This window comes from Apium graveolens, chromosome 11 (genome assembly GCF_009905375.1).
Source record: "Apium graveolens cultivar Ventura chromosome 11, ASM990537v1, whole genome shotgun sequence".
Taxonomy (NCBI): domain Eukaryota; kingdom Viridiplantae; phylum Streptophyta; class Magnoliopsida; order Apiales; family Apiaceae; genus Apium; species Apium graveolens.
The window spans coordinates 112,255,731-112,279,924 of NC_133657.1; the positions used below are offsets into that span (position 1 = coordinate 112,255,731).

A 24,194-nucleotide genomic window follows, 5' to 3' on the forward strand; every position below is an offset into this window, starting at 1 on the left:
GACACCCGGAGAGGTGCAATAAGCTGAATGTGACATGTTTTAAGTGCAATAAGAGAGGGCACTACTCAACGGAATGCCCAAGTGATACAGGAAAACCAGGGATGACTTGTTTCAAGTGTGGAAAGGTAGGCCATATGCCAAGGAACTGTAAGGAGCCTGTTTCGAAGGCGAATGTGCTTAGGATTGCTGGACCACCACCCCCAGCAGCACCAGCAGCACCAGCAGCCCAGCCAAGGGCTAGAACATTCAACATGACCATGAAAGATGCATGGCAGAATGCGGATGTGGTAGAAGGTACGCTTGCTATAAATTTAGTAGAAGTCAACGTGTAAATGGATTATGGAGCTACTAGATCTTTTATTGCTGAAAGTGTTATCGATAGATTAAAGTGCATTGCGTACCCTCTCGAGCCCAATTTAATTATAGAAGTAGCAAATCAAGAAAGAGTTACTGCCAATAGAATTTATCCCAATTGTGATATGGTTATAGAAGGTCGGCACTTTTCGGCTGACTTAATACCTTTTAAGTTAGGAGAATTCGATATTATATTAGGGATGAATTGGTTGTCGAACCACGATGCGCAAATCGAATGTAAAAGCAAGAAAGTGAAGTTGAGAACCAAGGATGGAGTTGAAGTGATATTTAGAGGGAACAATTAAGAGAGGAAGTTTATAACGGCTATCCAAACGAAGAGATTGTTATGACAGGGATGTGAAGCGTATTTGGCTCATGTAAAGGATATAGAGGTGGAATCTTTATGAATTGAAGATATTCCGGTAGTTAAAGATTTTCTCGATGTGTTTCCAGATGAATTACCTGGACTACCTCCGGATCGAGACATCAAATTTATGATTGATTTGGCTCCTGGAACGGAACCAGTTTCGAAAGCTCCCTATCGAATGACCCATGTCGAGATAAAGGAATTAGCGATGCAATTTCAAGAATTTTTGAATAAAGGAGTAATTCGCCCGAGTGTATCCCCGTGGGGTGCACTAGTGCTATTCGTAAAGAAGAAAAAAGGAAGCATGAGATTATGTATCAATTATCGTGAACTGAATAAGTTGACTATTAAGAATAAGTATCCTCTGCCACGAATCGACGATTTATTTGATCAGTTGAAAGAAGCTACTTGTTTCTCGAAGATTGATTTAAGATCTGGGTATCATCAGTTAAAGATCAAGGTGGAAGATATACCTAGGACAGCGTTTTGAATGAGATATGGACACTCTAAGTTCTTGGTAATGGCATTCGGTTTGACGAATGCACCAGCTGCATTTATGGATCTCATGAATAGAGTGTTCAAGCAATATCTGGACAAATTCGTAATCGTGTTTATCGACGAAATATTGATATACTCCAAGTCGGAAGCAGAACATATGGAGCACTTGAGGATTTCTTTGGAAATTTTAAGGAAAGAGAAGTTATACGCACTAAGTGTGAATTTTGGCTAAAGGAGGTTCAGTTTCTTGGACATGTAGTTAATAGTAAAGGTATCAAAGTTGATCCCGCAAAGATAGAAGCTGTGATGAATTAGGATATGCCAAAAACTCTTACGGAACTAAGAAGTTTTCTTGGAATGACAAGATACTATAGAAGATTTGTACATGATTTTTCTAAGATCGATGTGCCATTGACTAAATTGACAAGAAAGAACGAGAAGTTTGTTTGGATAAATAAGTGCAAGGAAGTTTTCAAAAACTAAAGAAAAGGTTAGTAACTGCACCAGTATTGGTTTTACCCGATGAAAAGGGTGAGTTTATAATCTACAGTGATGCTTCATATAAAGGACTAGGTTTTATGTTAATGCAACAAGGAAAGTTAATAGCATATGTGTCAAGGCAATTAAAACCGCATGAACAGAAGTATCCTACGCATGATTTGGAATTGGCAGTAACTGTGTTTGCTCTTAAGATTTGGAGACACTATTTGTATGGAGAAAAGTGTGAGATTTATATGGATCACAAGAGCTTAAAGTGTATCTTTACGCATAAAGAACTGAACATGAGGCAAAGAAGATGGTTGGAATTGATCAAGGATTACAAATGTATGATATAAGTTATCATCCCGGAAGGCGAATGTTGTAGCGGATGCGTTGAGCTGCAAGGAAAGGTTGAATGTGTTGACTTTGTCTGAAGAATTAATCAAGGAATCTGAGAAGTTGGAAATAGAAGTGCAAGTCCCAGAACTTGTAAATGAAGCAATATATGCGATGACATTTCAACCAGAAATTTTGGAAAAGATTCGATGTTGTCAAGAACAAGTGATGAATCATGAAAATAACAAATTGATAGGAAAAGAAGTGATAGCTTAAAAGGATGAAAAAGGAATATATCGCGTTGGATCGCGTATTTGGATTCCTAACATTGTGGAACTAAAGCACGAGATTTTGCACGAAGCGCATAATTCGAGGTTTTCGATTCACCCTGAAAGTACGAAAATCTACTAGGATTTGAAAGAAAGTTTTTAGTGGCCGAACATGAAAAAGGAGTTCGCGGAATGGATAAGTAAATGTTATACGTGTCAACAAGTAAAAGCGGAACATTAGCGACTGAGTGGATTGCTTGAACCACCGGACATACCCGAATGGAAATGGAAGCATATCGCGATGGATTTCGTGGTAGGATTGCGAAAGACCACGTCTAACCATGAGGCGATTTGGGTAATAGTTGATCGACTGACAAAGTTAGCCCATTTCTTACCAATCAATGAAAGATTCTCATTGGAGAAGTTGGTCAAGTTATACTTGGATGAAATCGTGATGCGTCATGGAGTATTAGTGTGTATCATATCTGATAGAGATCTGAGATTTAACTCGAGATTTTGGCAACAATTTCATGATCATTTGGGAACGAAGTTGAGAATGAGCACCGCGTATCATCCGCAGACGGACGGACAAAGCGAAAGGACTATTCAAACGATTGAGGATATGTTGAGAACTTGTGCAATAGATTTCAAAGGAAATTAGGACAACCATTTGCTATTGATTGAATTTTCCTACAACAACAGTTATCATGCGAGTATCAGCCTGCCGCCCTATGAAGTGTTGTATGGAAGAAAATGCAGATCCCCTACCTATTGAGATGAAGTTAGTGAGCGCAAGATGTTAGGCCTAGAACTAGTGCAACAAACAAAAGAGAAAGTGGAAGTGATTCGTAAAAGGCTGATAGCTGCTCAAGATCGACAAAGAAAGTATGTACACCAGAGTCGAAAGGATGTGATATTCCAACCCGGAGATAAAGTGTTTTTAAAGATCTCTCCATGGAAAGGTCTATTTAGTTTCGGGAAGAAAGGGAAGTTGAGTCCAAGATATATTGAACCCTTTGAGGTGTTAAGGCAAGTCGAAAAAGTGGCATACGAGTTAGCATTACCTCCGCAAATGCAACATCTTCATAATTCTGATGCAAGTCACGTGATCGAGTTAGAACCAGTGGAAGTTCAACAAGATCTTTCATATGTGGAACAACCTGTGCGAATCCTAGACCGAAAAGAGAAAGTGCTTAGAAATAAAGTTGTGCCTTTAGTTAGAGTTTTGTGGAGAAATCCTAAGATAGAGGAATCAAATTGGGAATCAGAAAGTGAAATGCGAGAGAAGTATCCCCATCTATTTGTTTAGACTAGATTCTGAGGACGGAATCCTTTTAAGGGGTTAGATTGTAGCGATTGGGAATTTCGCGACGTGATTAAGTGAATAAAGTATAATTTTATGTTGTAATTATGAATTTATGTGAATAAATATAAGGTTAACTGATTTTGTGGTTAAATGTCGTTGTTGTATAATATTAACTGGGAACGTAAAATAACTCGTTCCAGTTTGATGAGTCAGCTAAGGGGTTAAGTTGTGTTGTCGGGCCGTCAAGTTGAACATGACCCGTATTAAAAGGGATTAAAGTGTTTAAGAGTGCAAATGTGAATTATAGATACGTAAGAGGCTAGTGGGACTAGTCCATTCACATAAAAGGCTAGCAGGGTTAGTCCAATATAAGGCTATAATGCCATAGGTACCATAACAACAGACGGAGGTCGGTACGGGCTGATCACCCGTACTATATGTTAAAAGATAGATATTCTAATCAAGGGTTCCTTTATATTTTACAAAGAAGAAAATGTTTACGTTCTTTGAGCAGTTTGCTCCTTTTCCATTGAAATAAAAGAAATGGAACAACTAGAGTCTTCGTTTTGGTTGTAATGTTGTGAACCCTATCACTTTACACTAATGATAAGTTTCAAAGTTTGAATGATTGTTTCCTTCTGTTGAGAAACACTTTAAAGTCCTACTAATGATTTGTGATGAATGTCGGCTTTCACCCTATCCTGAGACTTGATTCTTGAATGCCCAAATCTTTCTTCATAACCTTTAGAAAGTCAAAAATAGAGATCTTCCACCTAGAGTTTTAAAGTAGAATGCCTTCGAGGTTGATATTGATATAATTGCTGCATTATATAACTATTCATAATTACCATTTCCACCATTACCACCATTACCACCACTTGATTCAGGATCAGCATTGCCATGTACTGTAGGTATAGCACGAGCAATCTCGGGTTCTTCTTTGTTACGCTCCCAAATCCGGGGTTAGAGGATTTTGATAGGGATAAATAAATTATGATTGTATAATTAAATACTGCATTAATTGTACAAACTGTGGGCTGCTAGGCCCAATAAAAAGATATATGATACTCAGACCAGAAAGGTTAAGCCTGATGGACCAGATCCGGCCTGATGGAATAAAAAAGGCCCAAAAGCCCTGATTATTAATTAAATTCGTAATTAATTAATAAGGGACAAATCAGATGTTGAAAAGAGTCCCGATAAGGATATAAATCCTTGGAGATTAGCCTCAAGGGGACCTAAAAGGATAAGGAATCAGTTTCCTACTACCTAGGACTCCAAAGTCCATTCTAATTATGAGACTTGCCCACCAAGTCTCCTATACCAAGTCCAATTCAAGGACTCCCAACACCTATATAAGGGGTCTCACCCCCACCAATCAGAACTACGTTTTTTGACTTGATCCTTGGCAATCAGCAAGGTACGTAGGCATCTTGTTAAGGCAGATTGAGTCACGAAACATAAGAGCAGTCAAATCGAGCCTCAAAGCTCACGTTCCTTAATATTAAATACAGCAATTATATATATTAGTTTTTAATCCATAACATTTGGCGCCGTCTGTGGGAAGCAACAACAACCATGGCGAGAACACGGAGAACAATTGGAGCTCTAGAGGAAGGAACACCATCAGAGACAACCCAGGTGATTTCATCAACCGTGGAGGTTCCTCCCCATTCAACTTATGCATCTACTCAGGGGGAAGCCCAGACAGGGGCAACTCATCCTCAGCCACAAGGGACAACTCCCCCGACTATTCAAGGTACGAATCCTCAAGTTCAACAAATACATATACCTGTGAATTCTCGACCCGTCGGGTATGAATATTCAACTATTGTTACTACTAACCCCCCTTATGGGATGCCCCTTCACCCTGAGGTTGGAGGAAGCGGATATGCTGGGCGAAGCGAAGCACGAGGGCGGTCGCCCCCCTATATACGAGGTTTGGATCCTATCCCTGAGGATCGGGAATTTTCTGGTCCATACACTGAGAGAGACTCCGAATCTTCGGATGATGAAGTGGCCCCGAGAAGGAGGCGTCCTGGAAAAGTGCCAATGGCCGATGGAAGGCAACGCCCCCAAAGCACCCCAGGGGCGAATCCCCAAGAAGTGCAGGAAAAGATCAGGGCTCATGAGGCTGAAATCCAAAGGCTGAGGCGTGATTTGGAGGCTCACCAAGCCACCAGACCCCACATACCTCCTAGGGGGAGAAATCCTCCTCCTATCATAGACCTGGATGGTCCGGTAAGAAGAAGGGCTGCTGTCCCAAGAACTGATCCAAGCAATCTCCTTCCCCTTGGAGATCCTGACGATCCAACTCCACCCTTCACAGAAGAGATAATGAATGCCCATATCTCAAGGAAATTCAAGATGCCCACTATCAAAGCCTATGATGGCACGGGAGACCCCGCTAATCATGTTAGGACATTCTCTAATGCACTGCTGCTGCAACCCGTGAATGATGCTATAAAATGTCGGGCCTTCCCTCAAACCCTGTCGGGTATGGCTCAAAGATGGTACAGTCGCCTACCCCCAAATTCTATTGGATCATTCAGAGAATTAAGTCAGGCTTTTATTAAGCAATTCATTAGTGGAAGAGTCCATGAGAAAAGTTTAGCATCTCTTATGAGTCTTGTGCAGGGAGCTAAGGAATCCTTAAGAGATTACCTGAATCGTTTTACAAAGGAGGCTTTAAAAGTCCCAGACCTTGATGATAAGGTAGCCATGATAGCACTGCAACAAGGAACTAGGGATGAGTTTTTCAAGATGTCTTTGGCCAAACGACTCCCTGAGAGCATGTTGCAGCTCCAAGAGAGGGCAGGGAAGTATATCAAGGTTGAAGAAAGTATGAGGAAGACCGTAGTAAGTAATGAGCCCACTGGAGGCAAGAAACGAAAAACTGATTTAGAGTATATCGCTAAGGACAAATATCCTAGAACTGAACAAAATCCTGATTCAACCCCCAAGAAGGGAGGACCTGGGCAAAAGTTCACTGAATACGCTAAGCTGAATGCTCCCAGAAGTCAGATTTTGATGGAGATTGAGAAAGACAGAGATATTCGCTGGCCTAAGCCCTTGAAGGCTGATCCCGCCAAGCTAGATAAGGGCAAGTATTGCAGGTTTCACAAAGATGTTGGTCATGACACCGATGAGTGTAGGCAATTGAAAGATGAAATTGAGTTTTTGATTCGAAAAGGAAGATTGAACAAGTATACTGGAGATGGAGGGGACAGAAATAATAATGGAAGGAAGAACTTTGAAGATCGTAGGAGGGACCAAGACGATCAGGGGCGAAACCCCCAGCCTAGAGGACCAGTTATAAACACCATTTATGGAGGGCCGAGACCTCGAGGGCCTGTGATAAACACGATCTTTGGAGGTCCAACTGCTGCTGGATTGTCCAAAAATTCCAGAAAGGCATATACTAGAGAGGTTATGCATATTGTTGGAGAAGCCCCGAAGAGGGCCAGGACAGAAGTAACATTGGCTTTTGATGATTCCGACCTAGAGGGTGTGAAGTTTCCCCATGACGACCCGCTGGTCATAACACCAATAATAGGAAATAGCCCGGTTAAGAGGGTCCTTGTGGATAATGGTGCTTCTGTGGATATCTTGCTCCACGACACCTTTCTAAGGATGGGGTATAACGACTCCCAGTTGACACCAACCGACATGCCGATATATAGATTTGCTGGAGTAGAATGTCCTGTGGAAGGGATAATTAAATTGCCAACCACCATAGGTACGGAGCCAAGGCAAGCAACGCAGATGCTGGATTTCGTGGTGGTAAAGGCTAGTTCAACTTATAATGCTATCATGGGGAGAACAGGGATACATGCCTTCAAGGCAGTCCCCTCTTCCTACCATTCAGTCATGAAGTTTCCCACCCGAAACGGGATTGGAGAAGAGAGAGGAGATCAAAAAATGGCTAGAAGCTGTTATGTGGCCTCTTTGAGGGCAGATGGAGTCGGGGGGCAGGTTCTTCCTATTGAAGATATGGATGTTCGAGAAAATGATGAGAATAGAGGAAGGCCAGCAGAAGAATTGGTTTCGGTTCCTTTAGATCCCAAGAATCCTGAGAGGATGACTTTCATTGGAGCCACATTAGAGGAGCCCCTTAGAGGGAAGTTAGTGAAATTTTTGCAAGAAAATAGTGATGTGTTTGCATGGTCAGCAGCTGATATGCCAGGCATAGACCCGGAGTTAATTACTCACAAGCTAAACGTGGATCCAAGCCGGAAGACAGTGAAACAAAAGAAAAGAAATTTTGCCCCGGAAAGACAAGAGGCTATAAGGCAGGAAGTGGAAAAGCTCTTAGAGGCTGGTTTCATTGAGGAGATTCAATTTCTGGAGTGGTTAGCAAACCCTGTAATGGTGAAGAAGGCTAATGGAAAGTGGAGGATGTGTATAGACTTCACCGATCTGAATGACGCATGCCCCAAAGACTGTTTTCCGCTGCCTAGAATTGATACCTTGATTGATGCCACCGCTGGACATGAGATGCTGAGTTTCATGGATGGGTTTAGCGGATACAACCAGATCAAAATGCATAAGGATGACATTCCAAAGGTATCATTTATCACTGACTTTGGTGTTTATTGTTATCTTGTTATGGCGTTTGGTCTCAAGAATGCAGGAGCCACCTATCAAAGGTTGGTGAATAGAATTTTTAAGGATCTTATTGGTAAGACTATGGAAGTCTATGTTGATGACATGTTAGTCAAGAGTCTAGTAAAGACTGATCATATAGCCCATTTAAGGGAAGCTTTTGAGGTCCTGAGGTACCACAAGATGATGTTGAATCCTACGAAGTGTGCTTTCGGAGTAGGATCTGGAAAATTCTTGGGACTGATGGTCTCAAAGAGGGGAATTGAGGCTAACCCGGATAAGATAAAGGCAATCCTGGACATGGAACCACCAAAAACTGTTAAGGATGTTCAGAAGCTTACAGGAAGGGTTGCTGTGTTAGGACGATTCATCTCCAAGTTAGAAGACAAGTGCTTGTCATTTTTCAAGTCACTAAAGAACATCAAAGACTTCGTATGGAGTGAGGAAAATCAGAAGGCATTTGAAGAGTTAAAGAAGTATATGGGCCAGGCCCCGTTGTTGGCCAAGCCAGTTCTGAATGAAGTTTTATTCTTGTACTTGGCTGTTTCAGAGAGCGCCTTGAGCGCGGTGTTGGTTAAGGAGGAACTGAAAGTCCAGAAACCCGTATACTATGTCAGCAAAATTTTGCATGGTGCTGAGTTGAATTATTCAGCCATTGAGAAATTCGCTTTAGCCTTGGTAATGGCTTCAAGAAAGCTGCGTCCTTATTTTCAAGCTCACCAAATTGAAGTGCTAACAAATCAGCCACTGAGAAATATCATTCACAGTCCCAAGGCAAGTGGGAGACTGATTAAGTGGGCAATAGAGTTGGGAGAGTTCGATCTCAAGTATAAGCCACGTACGGCCATAAAAGCCCAGGCACTAGCTGACTTCGTGGTGGAATGTACCATACCCAACCAAGAAGTCGGGGGGCAGGAAGATACCATACCTCAAGACAAGAGAGTCGACAATGGGGACAGGGAGAAGAATGACAAGGAGAAAGAATATTGGGTTCTCTATTTTGATGGAGCATCAAAAACAAATTCCAGTGGAGCAGGGTTGGTTTTGCAAAGCCCTGATGGGTTCTTAATTGAGTATGCTATGAAGTTAGATTTTCCAACCACAAACAATGAGGCAGAGTATGAAGCCCTGATAGCTGGCCTTGGTCTAGCTGGGACACTTAGAGTCAAAAACTTAAAGGTCCGTGGAGACTCGAAGCTGATCATATCCCAGGTAAAGGGAGAATTTGAGGCAAGGGATGATACGATGGCTAAGTATGTCCGCCTAGTAAGGGCTGTGATGACCCAATTTAATGAATGCCATGTTGAACACATTCCAAGGGAAGAAAATGTTAAGGCAGATGCGCTATCAAAGTTCGCTTTGTCTGAGATTGAAGAAAGTTCAGGAAGTGTGTACTTCCGTGTTTTGAAGACACGGAGCATAGATGTTAAGCTAGTGGCTCCCATAGGCTTGGGGACGTCATGGATTGATCCCATCAAGGCTCACATTCAGACCGGTTGGTTGCCAAGTGATGCAACTGAAGCACGGAAGTTAACTGTTCGGGCACTAAGATACTCTTTGATAGATGGGATTCTTTACAAAAGATCTTTCGTGGTTCCCTACTTGAGGTGTCTCAGGCCCGATGAGGCACGTTTGGCTCTTGAAGAAGTGCATGAAGGTATTTGTGGACAACACTTGGGGGGCAGGGCCTTGGCTCATAAGATAACTCGTTTAGGCTTCTATTGGCCAGAAATGATGGCTGATGCCAAAGAATATGTAAAGAAGTGTGACCGCTGTCAGAAGCATGCACCAATTGTTAGACAACCCCCTGAGATGCTGACCTCTATCAACTCGCCTATTCCCTTTGCCATGTGGGGGATGGATATTCTAGGGCCTTTTCCTATGGCCACGGCACAAAGGAAATTTTTGATTGTAGCCATTGATTATTTCACCAAGTGGATCGAAGCCAAACCCTTGGCCAAAATCACTACTAAGCAGGTTGCACAATTCCTGTGGGAAAACATTATGTGCCGATATGGAATTCCACGTATCCTCGTCACTGACAATGGAGCACAATTCAACAATGAGGAATTCAAGAAGTATTGTGAAGAAAATGAAATTGAATTACGATTCACCTCTGTGGCTCACCCGTAAGCCAATGGGCAAGCAGAGGTAGCAAATCGGATAATCCTGGATGGACTAAAGAAGAGGATCGAGAAGTCAAGAAATAATTGGGTGGATGAGATACTTCCCATATTATGGGCCTATAGGACTACCTGTAGAGTCACGACAGGAGCAACTCCTTTCATGTTGGCATATGGGGCAGAAGCAGTAGTTCCCGTGGAGATATCACATTCCTCTCCAAGGATTCAGGCTTTCAACGCAGAAGAAAATGAGGAAGGGCAGAGGTTAGCCCTGGATCTGATCGATGAAGTGCGAGATAAGGCACATGCAAAGATAGTAGAATATCAGAAAAAGGCTTCATTTTACTACAACCTAAGGGTTAAAGAAAGGTTTTTTAAACAAGGCGATCTAGTCTTGAGGAAGATAGAAGCATCTGGTGTAGGACAAAAAGGGAAGCTTGCCCCGAATTGGGAAGGGCCGTACAAAGTCAAGAGTGTTCAAGGTAGAGGAACCTACAAGCTAGAGACTATAGATGGATTTGAAGTCCCGAGAACTTGGCATGCACAAAACCTGAAGGTTTACTATGTGTAGGGCAGCCGGATACGATTCTCACTCGTCAGGATGGCGAGTAGGTTGAAAAGCACCTTGAAGCTTTGCTTGCTTAGGATTTATATGTTTTAGTTTTATTACGAAGTTTATTATTACTTGTGTAAGGGACGAATCCCAGACAATTTTACAAAATTCATGAGTTCTTCAAAGTATGTTTGTGGCCTAACAAATAAAAGTCAAATGCATGGATGCAAGCATAGAAGGTGATAAATGAAATAGATCTGATAGATATTACAAAAATTCGATAAATAAAGTCTCGAAAATAGGATAAAAAACAGAAAGCCACGCAGGGCTGAAAAAGCTCTAAGGAGCTGAAGTACCCTCGGCATCCATATTATCATCCTCTCCACTCTCGCTGGATGTCTCTGTCGTCTCGGAGGAGGAGGAAGAGCTGTCATCCTCAGCAGGTCTGGAAGAAGACTCGGGAGGAGGAAGGAGTGGATCCTGAGGAACATGGTCCGAGACAACTACTCGGGTACGAAACCTCTGTAGCAAAGCCTCGTCATCAGGGCAGATGTAGTCCGCCGGGTTAATATCAGGACAAGCCTCGTTCACGGTCCCAAGGGCCGTGTCCCAACCAGTCCTAAAAAACCCGGGAAAGACTGAATCATCCCTAATCCTCATGGATTGGGCAAACTCCTCCGAGTCCAGATAGTTGTCTATAGCTTTATCCTTCTCCGCCCGAAGTACCACCAGCTCGGTGTTAGACTCTCCGAGTTCTTCCTCCTTGTGCTTGAGCTTCTTCTCCAGGGTAGCATACTTCTTCTGTTGCCTCCTGAGGGCATTATCGGCCTTATCAGAAGCCCGCTTCCACGATTCGGCTTGCCTCACAGCGCCTTGAAAGTAGGCGTTAGACTGGAACAAAGCAATTAACAAAGTATAAGGCAAGAAAATGCTACAAGAATGAAAAATAAGTTTAAAAAAGAGAAGGCATACCGAAGCCAGAGACTGAGCTCCCATGAGCTTAATCCTCTCAAGATCAGGGGTGGCCACCACATCAGTAAAATCCTTGGGAGTCACGCTATGGTAGGACCAATCCCAAGCATGTTTCGTGGAACCAACTACGGTGTCCCCTCGGCGGAATCCCCAGAGAGGCTGAAAGGCGCCTGTGGCAGCAGCAGTAGGGGCAGCAGCAGTGATAGGAGCACCATGGCCTCCAGCTCCTTCAGTTGAAACCTCCCCTATAGGCTCTTTGTGCTTCTTCAAAAAGATAGGCTCCGTGGCCTTTCCCCGGGTGTCTAGGCCTGCGAGCCGAGCTTTCTTCATCCTAGCTGTTTCCTCAACCAAAGGAACATTGTCCTCGTTAATCTCCTTAGCAGCTGAAACAAAGCAAAGGACAAAATAAGTGATGTTAATAATGCATGAAATGAAGTAAAATTGAGAAGGGAAGAAAAATACCCTGTTGAGAAATAGAGGATAGTCCCACATGAATCAGGGAAAACTCCTCTAAGAGAGTCCAGCTGGTGGTGGTGCCATCATCCTGAGTAAGCCCATTATAAATAATAGTTTCTTCAGGAGTTAAGTGAATGGATTTGAGGCTACCATCACTGACCTTCCCGAAGGAAGATCGAAAAAGTGTGCCCCAGTCACCATTCTCCCAACGTAACCCAACAAAACTATTCCTCCAATTTTGATTATTATCAGGAATAGAGGCGCTGTTAAAGATATGTTTGCTTTTGGGCCTTTGCTTGACATAGACCCAGCCACAGATATTGGAAGAACTATTGTAACACTGAAAGACTTTCCTAAAAACAGCTACAGAAAGAGGAAAGCCCTCCCTAAGACAGCAGACCATAAAACATAGAATGTTCCTCCAGGCGTTTGGAGGAAGCTGACACGGGTTGATTTGTAAATCAGCCAAAAGATGAGGAATAAAGGGGTGAAAAGGAAACCTAAGCCCGGCATTAAGGGCATCTGTGTAAATGAAGAGAGTATCGGGTCTCCAGTGGCAAGTACGATCACCACCAGAGACTGGAACTAATCTAAGAGGAGGAAGGACGTTATAACGAGCATTTAGTTTATTGAAATCTATGTTGTGCCAAGTATTACAATGATTAAAAGAGTCGAGATGTGCAGTGGAGGGATATTCATCCCCCCTAGTGTTAATCATATCAATTAAAGACATATATGAAGAGCGGATCTCGATATCCTTACCTCGTTTTGAAGCAGAGGCTATCTTGGCCGCCCTCTCAGAACTCTTGTCAGCCATTAGTAAAGCTGGGAAAAGCCTGGAAACTTTGAAAGGAAGGAGGCTGAAAACTAGGGGAGGAAGGTTGAGAGAGAGTAGGAAGTTGGAAGAAATGTGTGAAATGAGGAGTGAAGAGTGTGAGTAGGAACACTCCCCCCACCCACCTTTATATAGCCAAAGAAGAGGTGATTTGGGCCTTAAAAAGCCCATTTGGGCCCAACAAAGAGAAGGTTCTGGAATTATCCTGGAAATTCCTGGAAAAACCAAGTGAAAAATTTTAATTTTTAAAAAGATTCTGGAAGAATCCAGAAAAACCTTAGAAGAACCTGGAATTTGGGCTCAGAAATAAGGCCCAATTCTAGAAAAACCTTGAAAAAATCAAGCCCAGTTAAGGGCCCAAAGTGTTTAAAAAGCCCAGGTAAAAAGGCCTTTATATTAGGCCCAGTTAAAAACAAAAGTTAGCCCAATAAGGGAGGGGCCCAATCAACTAAAAACCCATTGAAGGGTTGGTCCCAGAAAATTCAGCCCAAATTAAGGGCCCAGGTCAAATGGGTCAAGGTCAAAACAAATATATTCTGAACTCTTGACCCCATTCAAGGAGGACTTGCACCAAGATCCTAGCCGAATGCATTGAGGTCGAATTTCCTTCGACCAGGGCTGAAAAAAGGGGCTAATTCGGTCAAGAAAAAGAATTCTGACCAAAATTCTTGGTCGAAAATACCGGAATAGTTTTTAACCCTGCTTCTTGACCCAGCTCAACCAGAAATCAAAAGAATTCCTGATCGAAATGCTTAAGGTCGAATAGAATTCGATCAAGGCTCAAAACCAGACTTAATTCGATCAGGATTTAGACCCATTCGACCAAGAAATACGAAGGAATCCTGGCCGAACCAATCCTGCTCGAAATAGCTTCGACCAAGGCAAGAAAGATGGTTAATTCGGTCAGAAACACAGGAATCCTGACCGAAAGGGACAAAAATTCCTAGTCGACAAAAAAAAAAAAAGGAAAAAAGGGGGTGAAAATCCTGGCCGAAATTCGACCAGGAATTGAGGTCGAAAGCATTCTGCTCGAAACCCTGTCGACCAGGGCAATCTGAAGGCTAATTCGACCAGGATCCTGGTCGAATGGATTCCTGGTCGAAAATTGTATAAAAAAAAAAAGGAAGAAAAAATCCTGGAAAATTATAAAAAAATAAGGAAATTCCTTAAAATAATTTCTGAAAAATGTTAATATTTTCAGAAATAAGGAATAAATCCAGAAAATAAAGGATAAATCCCAGAAATTAGGGAAAAAATCCAGAAATTAAGGATAAATCCCAAAAAACTAGGGAAAAATCCCGGAAATTAGGGAAAAAATCCAGAAATTAAGGATAAATCCCAGAAAATTAGGGAAAAAATCCAGAAATTAAGGATAAATCCCAGAAAATTAGGGAAAAATCCAAAAATTAGGGAAAAATCCCAGAAAATTAGGGGAAAATCCCGGAAATTAGGGAAAAAATCCAGAAATTAAGGATAAATCCCAGAAAATTAGGGAAAAAATCCAGAAATTAAGGATAAATCCCAGAAAATTAGGGAAAAATCCAGAAATTCGGGAAAAATCCCAGAAAATTAGGATAAATCCCAGAAATTAAGGGAAAAATCCAGAAATTAGGGAAAATCCCAGAAAATTAGGGAAAAATTCCTGGAAATTAAGATAATTTCTGAATAAAAGGAAGATTCATTGTAAATGTGTAGGTCACTCCACACTTTACGCAAAAACGAAACCCTGTAAGGGAACGAATAGACTTAACTTCTGCGAAACCTAATCAATGTTTCCCAAAAGTTGGGGGGCAAATGATAGGGATAAATAAATTATGATTGTATAATTAAATACTGCATTAATTGTACAAACTGTGGGCTGCTAGGCCCAATAAAAAGATATATGATACTCAGACCAGAAAGGTTAAGCCTGATGGACCAGATCCGGCCTGATGGAATAAAAAAGGCCCAAAAGCCGTGATTATTAATTAAATTCGTAATTAATTAATAAGGGACAAATCAGATGTTGAAAAGAGTCCTGATAAGGATATAAATCCTTGGAGATTAGCCTCAAGGGGACCTAAAAGGATAAGGAATCAGTTTCCTACTACCTAGGACTCCAAAGTCCATTCTAATTATGAGACTTGCCCACCAAGTCTCCTATACCAAGTCCAATTCAAGGACTCCCAACACCTATATAAGGGGTCTCACCCCCACCAATCAGAACTACGTTTTTTGACTTGATCCTTGGCAATCAGCAAGGTACGTAGGCATCTTGTTAAGGCAGATTGAGTCACAAAACACAAGAGCAGTCAAATCGAGCCTCAAAGCTCACGTTCCTTAATATTAAATACAGCAATTATATATATTAGGTTTTAATCCATAACAGATTTGGTCGTCATGATGAAACCTCATTCCAAATTAACCTGTTAAATCAATAAATAAATGCCAATAGTTGAAATATAGCATCTGCGACCCCAATACTACACCAAGATCTTTTCAAGTTATAGTTCTAGAAACAAGTATCCCAAATTCCGTAAATAATTTTTTTTCACTTTCTTTTCGAACTTTTTTCAATAATTCCCAAACTCAAAACTTAACCTGCTAGTATAACTTCGAAAAGAAGTATACTAGAACCAAATATAATAACTCAACTAATATATATATATATAAACACAACTTTATACAATATGACTTAATCTAGTTCCGCAAACCCTGGACCAACCACCTTCCAAAAGCTTCTTCCTTCGCTTCCTTGAATTACGCAGCTAAATAGCGCAAGTTAATCCTCACTGGAAGGTTAAATTTAAAAACAGGCAAGTATGAGCGAAAAAAATGCTCAGCAAGTTCATTATAGCATATATATGGTCTTTTGATATAAAACCGACGTCTGCAATCGAGCAGAACATTTAAAATCAGAATTGCTGAATCAGAAAAATTTTAGATAAGGAATCCCAGAATTTGGTTCTTTAATTGTATTTAAAATCCTTTTGATATTTTCAAGCAAAAATGCTTCAGCAATACTTTGAATCTCGACGAGAATAAAACTCGTAAAACAGTGTTTACAGAAATATCGTAAACAACAATATGAAAGAGTGATTATGGACTGAATCATAAACTTTATATCCATTTTACTCAAAACCCCAATCATGATATCAATACTTATTTTGGTGTCATATCAAATTAGATATCAATACTAACTTTGATGCTCATAACATCACATATTGAAGTAAACATCAATCATATATATTAATACCACTTTTAATATTTAATAATAAACTAAATATCAACTTCAATCAGAAACTGAATCAAAACTGCATTTCACATTTTATTCAATATAGAAACACTGGATAAATTATCTATTATATGATTATAAAAAATAGTATAATAATTTAGATTGGAATCCTCGAACGACGGTGTGTTGCAGCCGGTGATCAGCCGCGGAGCAACACCGATATGCCGAAGCATATCCAACTAAAAAAAGGGGTACCCAAGGCACACATTGGCCTAGCAAGGTATTCTAATCAAGTATAATACATAGCTCACACTAGACCGCCGCCATGGCCTTTTACGCAACCATCCAATCTTAAAACATTTTATTAAAAAAAAACTTGTTAGGACGAAAACACGCGCTAATATTCACGCAAGTATACGCGATCGCAAGTAATATAGAATTAATTCTAGTTCGTTCCCATAGAGACTGGTTTAGGTTAATTTTAATCAATGTACCGATGCAACAATGTTACGGTTATTATTCAATGCTAAGATGATCGCAATTTGAGATTGTTTTATACTAAAGAACATTAACTAAGAGATTAAAAAGGGATTGATTACTATATGACACAAACATGAGATTCTAACTTCATTACTACTTCATTCAATAGCCTTTTTTGTAATAACCCCAATTTTTGGAAATTTTTGAGACCCTGATGAATAGTAATTTTTGTTGATATTGCTGATTAATAGAAATTGTCAGACCACCCTATGTAGGGGTTCTTTAATGGATATTATGAGATCATATTAGCACTCTATAATGTATATGAGGGTATGTAAAGATCGTCAGAATTTGAATTCGGACACTTTGATTTTTTCCTCAAAAATCCACCAGATACCGACATAATTAAGTATAAGGTAACATGATGAAAAAGATTTCAATTCAAGGATTATAAGAGAGGATCATTTAAGGAATATATAATATTAAGAAAGGTTTAGGGAAGCCCAAGTAATAAGATCCCGGATATGATCCTTCAAACGATTAACAAGAATGAGAGTTAAGCGAGCCATAAAATAAATAAGCGACCATTAGCCAAACAATTAAGCACTAATCAAGGAATTAGCACAAGATGAGGTCATCAAGCCATAGGGAATTGACATGTGGCAAGTTGATGACATAAGGAAGGTAATGTAAGCATGGTTAGTAGATATTTGTGCAAGATTGATTTGTGGCCGAGCATTTGAACCATGATTAATACTTCCTCTGTCCTAATTTATCTGTCTTGTTTGACTTTTTACGGTCAAATTGACCCAACTTTGACTAAAAATTTCACATAGTGGATTATCGAAAGTATTTATGAAAATTATATCATTTGAAAGGATGTTTAATGTACTTTAATATGTATTTTTTCAGTTTTTCAAAATAATGAAAGAATAAATTTTTATTTACGGTCAAAATTCAGTCAATTTGACCATCAAAATTCAAACAAGACAGATAAATTGGGACGGAGGGAGTACTAAAGTTAATAAGTAACCAAGCTAAACACCACACATATCACCAATATAAATCAAAGAAGCATTCTCCTTCATTCTTTTTCTCTTGCTCACGGTTTTTCTTCAAAAAAGCAAGGTGAAATTTCCAAAGTTCATCATCCAAGCAAGCATAAATTCCTAGGTTGGTTAGGTTGGATTCCATAATTATAAACTTAGTTATACCATGAATCTAAGCTCTTGATTTTAAGGATTTCATGGCTAATCAATTCTCTAAATTTATGAGTGAATATTGATTTCAAAACTTTAACTTTTTGTTCTTGAATTCTTTTGCAAGATCAAGGTATTAGAAGGTTAGACCAAGGCTCCCTAGCAACTTATTACACTTCAAGGAAAGTATAATCTCTAGAAACCTAACCTTGACTTTGAGTTTTTTTATGAGTTTATGGATGTATTAGTGTTATATACTAAGATCCATGTATGTGTAGTAAGATCTATGTATGTTTAGTTAGTTTTGATGGTTTAAGAGGTGGTTGTTGATGGATATATGTTAGTAATTGTAATGAGTTATGATCTTGAAAGGTTTTGACTTGAATTGGTAGTTTTAGGTTAGATCTTGTGTTGGTTGATGATTTGCTGAGGATTGGTGATTGTTTGGATTGGTAAAATTTGGAAAACTCGTAAACATAGCCGTCGTAACGCCCATTTTCTTTTAGACAGCTTGTGAATGACTTTCGGACCAGAGAACTCACTGAATAAACTATAACTTTTCCATCTTTAGCTAGATCATGTCGTAAGATTCATTTTGGTAGGTGGTTCGCTTAGATCCGATTTACGGTTTAGGAGAAATGACCGTTTTAAGTTACGACATTTCACGAACGAACCCTTACCCCTCGCTTGACTTTGAGACCTTGTTTAAGGCCCTTAAAATACTAATTGGAGTACAAAACAATTATGTAAGGTGAATTATGCATTTGGTAAAGTACTCGCGAGAGATTCGCCTTAAAACGTTTAATGGTTAATTTTATAAATATGGTGGAGCCGAGGGTACTCGAGCGACTAATGAAAATTATTAAGCGCAGAAGCGAACGTTAGGGTCTAAGTGGATAAAATCTAATTTCTTAAGCGACCATGGTTTAATTCCGGCTTATATATTGTTTATAGGTTACCGGACTCACACCAGACCTATTACCACCCCCGGTCGCCCAGGTAAGTTTTCACCCGTATAACTGTTGATGTGATGTATATATGTATATGCATTATCTTGTGATAAGTGCATAATTATTATTAGCAAATCTTGCGATATATTGGAGCATGTTGATATGACATATATATGCATGCCTGTTTCATAATCTTGATATTTCATTGTCGATTCAATTTTTATAAACCGCATAATACCTATGCTAGAGATATGCATTATTTGCGTATACCCTTAGTATAGGGGACCCAAAGTTGAACATTTTCCTAAAACCGGTAGGCGAGGTTCCTGAGTATATTTTATATAGTTTTCTATAACTATTAATCGAATAAGGTATATTTGATAGTTTTGAATAATAATCAAACTTATTTTTGATTATTCAAATAAAGATCTTACTTTCGTATAAGTATACCTTTTGTTATTTATTATCTGTTTCAAGTATGACTTTTAAAACTACTACTTCATTTATTTTTATAAAGATTATCCTTTATGGGAATATTATTTAAATAATAATATTCAGATATTTTCTAACATATTGGGACTGATTTATTTTATTAGATCATCATTACTCCAAACATTCTTAAAAATGTTTTCGAGTCTTCAAAATGATTTTTAAAGTTCGAGCGGATCCCAAAACTCATTTTCAAATTTAAGATCTTCCTTTCGAAGGCGATTTAAATACTCACTCAAAAACTATGGGATCCGGCTCCGTGGTGTATTTTTGGCACAACGAAGTTGCTAATTTGATAAAAGAGTTTGATTACTTTCCCAACATTCGGGAAGTAAGCCCAATCGAAATGCGTCGGCATAAGAGACATGGGCTCAATGAGAGTCCATTAAGGTGTAAGTGGCTGAGTGGCAGTCCATCAAAAATAAGTGGCTGAGTGGCAGTCCAGCATAAGGTCCTAATATGGCTAGGGTGATGACCAGTGGGGAATTCATCCATCTACTAGTAGAAAAGGTTACTTAATTGGTATCTTTGCCTGATTAGCAAGATATCGGGTTTATGCCAAAGTTTTCTTCTTTCCAAATTCCTTGGATATTACAACTCTGTTTATACTTTTCATAACAGAGGTTTTCAAGGAGTGTATGAGATATATATATAGGTATATATATATATCGGGAATTAATGAAGTATCTCGTAACTTCATTTCTTTTAAATGATATTTCAAAGATTGATTCTATTCAAGTCTTATCTTGTAGTCTCATCTATATGATGAACTTTTGACACTTATTATACCTTGAACGGTGGTAGTTCAAGTAGTATTCAGAAAAGATATAAGTATATTGGAGTATCTTGTAACTTCATGTTTTCAACTTATATCTAGTTAATGATTATCTTATGCATGACAAAGATTGTCAGAAAAACGTTAAGACAAGGTTAGATATATGAGATCACCTTGCAACGATATTTTTATACAGTTATAAACTGGAACTCTGTGTATATTATGCATGGAAGAGGATTTCCAAGATTTTGAAAAGTATATATACATATATACTGATTATTTTATGACTTGATCGCGTTAAGACATCAAACTTGGTTCAATTCTGGTTGACCAAGACTTTCATGAGTACTATGAGAATGCTCATATATTGTTAATTATTATACATGTTATTTTGGTGGGCTTGTTGCTCACCCTTGCTTTATTCTTTCATCACACAACAATAGCTAGACAAGATGAACGGGACCAAGCTCCCAATTCGCGAGCAGATAGGAAACGTTCCGCAGTTTCCTGTAGGCATTGATATCGCTGTAGCTGAGGTAGGAACTACCAATAGGCTATGTTTTCAACTGTTAATGTACCAGACTTATGTATATTTATGAATTATAATAATGGCAAAGAATATGTAAAGTTATTCAGAAACCCTTTTGAGGTGTAATGACTTATAATTGTGGAATAAAATGACTTGTGTTATTTTTGGTATTCATCTCCGAGAATATAACTTGTGGTGTGTGTGTATATATTGTGGGGTCACAGTATGCAATAGTTGGTTGTTTATTAAGATTAAGTGTTATTAAGGGAAATGGAACTCGTGACAACCCAGATCCCCGACCCCGGATTTGGGGGTGTTACATTTTTTTTCTTAACCTTAGCATGTAATGGTGATGACACTAATCAGATAACACAAAACTAGTAAACGCCAACTTTCGTTGCACGGATACCCTACTACCAGGCATCCACAAAAGAGATAGAAGCTGACAAGATACCAATTATATTGAGACCCTATATGTCTATAGAATTTGACAAAATAATGGTTTAATGTGCAAGTTATCTATCATGATTACATAGGGCAAGTAAGATGGTTAAAATTACCTACGAATCATGCATATCAAATACCTGAACCTATGCTAGCATGGCATGTTCTAAACCCCTAAATTCACTTTGGCTTCATTAGAGATTAGCACACTATCTTATAAGTTCGTGACGCTCATAAGATGAATAAGCACAACCAATACTAGGATATCATACAATCACCACACACTAAGGTATCGAAATAAATTAACTAAAGAAATCCATAAGTAAATCCGCTAGAACCCTACGATAACGATTAGGCCATAATCGGACTCATCATCAATGTGGGTTCCGATGAAAGCATGGTATAATAAACGTAGTCTTTATACGAATAAATAATAAACCAAGTACGTAACAAGAGTATAGGTTCAACAAACAAGAAACGAGCATCCAAGATTACAACTTAGAACAAATAATCATAAGAATAAACTAGGTCTTCTTCGCCTTCGTTGAATTGTGCTATAGGTCTTCTCGTTGATCTCTCCTTAAGCTCTGTAATGTCTCTCTCTTGAAAAATAATCTTAAGTCGTCATTATATAGCAGCCCATGCAGATTAGAAGCCCCAAAATCAAAATTGTAAGAAAATCAGGATTCTTTCACCCCGACCTGGCGCGACCGCGCGCTTCACTAGCGCGGGTGCGCTGACCTTCTGTACTTTTGGCGCGGCCGCGCGCTAGCCCAGCGCGGGCGCATCGTCCTTCTGGAAAAACTCTTGATTTTGCTTCTCTTTAATTGCTGGTTCTTGATGGTCTTTGCACAAGCATTCTTCACGATAACTGTAACACCCCCAGATCCGGGGTCGGGGATCCGGGTCGTCACGGTCTTTCTTTCCATAATATCACTTCACTTAATTAATAAATAACCTTATGCTGTGACCCCACACTAACACACACCACAACCCGTTATAGTCTCAGAGATGAAATTTAAATAAGTACAAGTCTTTGAATCCACAATTTAAAAGTTATTACAACCCAAAATGATTACTTGATAAATTTACAGTTAATTGCCATTATCTGCCACAAGTTATAATTATACATAATTGATTCTCGAAAGTAGATGGTCTGATCTACAATAGATCTACCTCTGCAGCTATAGCAGCTACAACATCAACGGGAAGACGCAGGACGCTTCCCACGCGCTTGCGCTGGGTCTGCTGGAGTCTGGCCATCTTTCCTAACTGTTGTTGTGTGATGAAGAAATAAAGCAAGGGTGAGCAGCAAGCCCACCAAAATAATATGTATAATGATTAACAATATATGAGTCTTCTCATAGTACTCATGAAAGTCTTGGTCAAAAGAAATGAACCAAGTTGATATCTTAATGCGATGAAGTCGCAAAATATTCAGTATATATATATACATATATACTTTTCAAAATATTGGAAGTCCTCTTCCATGCATAATATACACAAAGTCCCAGTGTATAACTGTATATAAAAAAAAATATCGTTGCAAGGTGATCTCATATATCTAACCTTGTCTCAACGTTTTTCTGAAAATCTTTGTCATGCATAAGATAATCATTTACTAGATATAAGTTTAAAAGATGAAGTTACAAGATACTCCAATATACTTATATCTTTCCCAAATACTACTTGAACTACCACCGTTCAAGTTATAATTAGCTTCAAAAGTTCATCACATAGATGAGACTATAAGACAAGATTTGAATAGATTAAATCTTTAAAATATTATCAAAATAAAATGAAGTTACGAGATACTTCATTTGATGTAAACATCATTTTGAAAACTTGACCCTGCCAACACCCAACAATCGCCCAACCGTAGCCTTTCTATCGAAGTGCTCTGGGTAGTGTTGCAGAAATTATCCAATTGGATGATGAACTCATTACGGGAGTTTGCCGCGCCAGGAAGACCACTTACGATGATCAGTCGTAGTAGTACAACCCTACCATTTTCTACATGTAGAGGAGAAACTGTCGGATTTACTTGTCAACTGAACACTGAACTCCTAAGGAATGGACCGCCTTAGCGGAACTTCCAGGCCATTTGGGCCAATATAATAAGGCTGGGCCGGCGCTACTCGACCACTTACGCCACTCCTAGTTCAGATGAAATCCATGACTCTGAAACGTAAAGCTCGTTTCCCCCTTTCCCCAAGTAGAAACTTGTTGATACGGCTCCACCAAGAAGTCGTACCTAGTTGGAAAGGAAAACTCACCGATATTTCCCAGGCGATGCCTGTTAATGGATTAACTTGTTCCAAGAATTTTACTTCCCGAATATTGGGTAAGTAATCAAAAACTCTTTTACCAAGACAGCAACCTTGTTGCGAATATAAAACACAACACCGAGCCGGATCCCCCAGGTTTTGAGCGAGTATTTAAATCCCCTTTTTAAAAGGAAGATCTTAAATATAAAAATAGTTTTGGGATCCGCTCTAACTTTTGAAAATCATTTTAAAGACTCGAAAACACTTTAAAGAGTGTTTGGAGTAAAACTGATTTAATGAAGTAAATCAGTCCCCAGAATATTTAGAAAATGTCTGAATATTATTATTTAAATAATATTCCCATAAAAAAATAATCTTCATAAAATAATTGAAGTAGAAGTATTAAAACTTATACTTGAAATGAATAGCAAATAATCAAGGATATACTTATACGAAAGTAATATCTTTATTTGAATAATCAAAAATAAGTTTGATTATCGACACCTTATTCTTTAATAAAATAAAGAATATATCTCAGCAAATAATCGGAGTCATAGATCCTCAAATGAATATTCAAATAATATTCAATAAATAAAATAAGCTGAGTCATAATACCTCGAATGAATATTATAAATAATATTCATTAAATAAAATAAAGGAGTCATACATCCTCAAATGAATATTCAAATAATA

General features: G+C 39.1%; 1 protein-coding gene across 1 annotated transcript; it reads right to left on the reverse strand.

The window, feature by feature from the left end:
- Positions 1–2,357: 2,357 nt before the first annotated feature.
- LOC141695775 (uncharacterized) lies at positions 2,358–13,485 on the reverse strand. Its single transcript, XM_074499993.1, has 4 exons — positions 13,082–13,485; positions 11,864–12,246; positions 3,369–3,464; positions 2,358–2,423 (listed from the first exon to the last, which is right to left on the reverse strand). Exons 1-4 carry the CDS (start codon positions 13,323–13,325, stop codon positions 2,358–2,360), a joined length of 789 nt encoding a protein of 262 aa, XP_074356094.1. The 5' UTR covers positions 13,326–13,485.
- Positions 13,486–24,194: the final 10,709 nt, after the last annotated feature.

Bases quoted from the DNA above. Each gene is read 5' to 3' on its own strand.
- LOC141695775 (XM_074499993.1), bottom strand. From the start codon at position 13,325: ATGGGCTTTTTAAGGCCCAAATCACCTCTTCTTTGGCTATATAAAGGT. The intron at 3,465-11,863 runs GTATGCCTTCTC...GGATTCGCACAG, and splicing joins GAGCTCAGTCTCTGGCTTCG to GTTGTTCCACATATGAAAGA. The intron at 2,424-3,368 runs GTAATGCTAACT...TCGTACTTTCAG, and splicing joins AAGATGTTGCATTTGCGGAG to GGTGAATCGAAAACCTCGAA.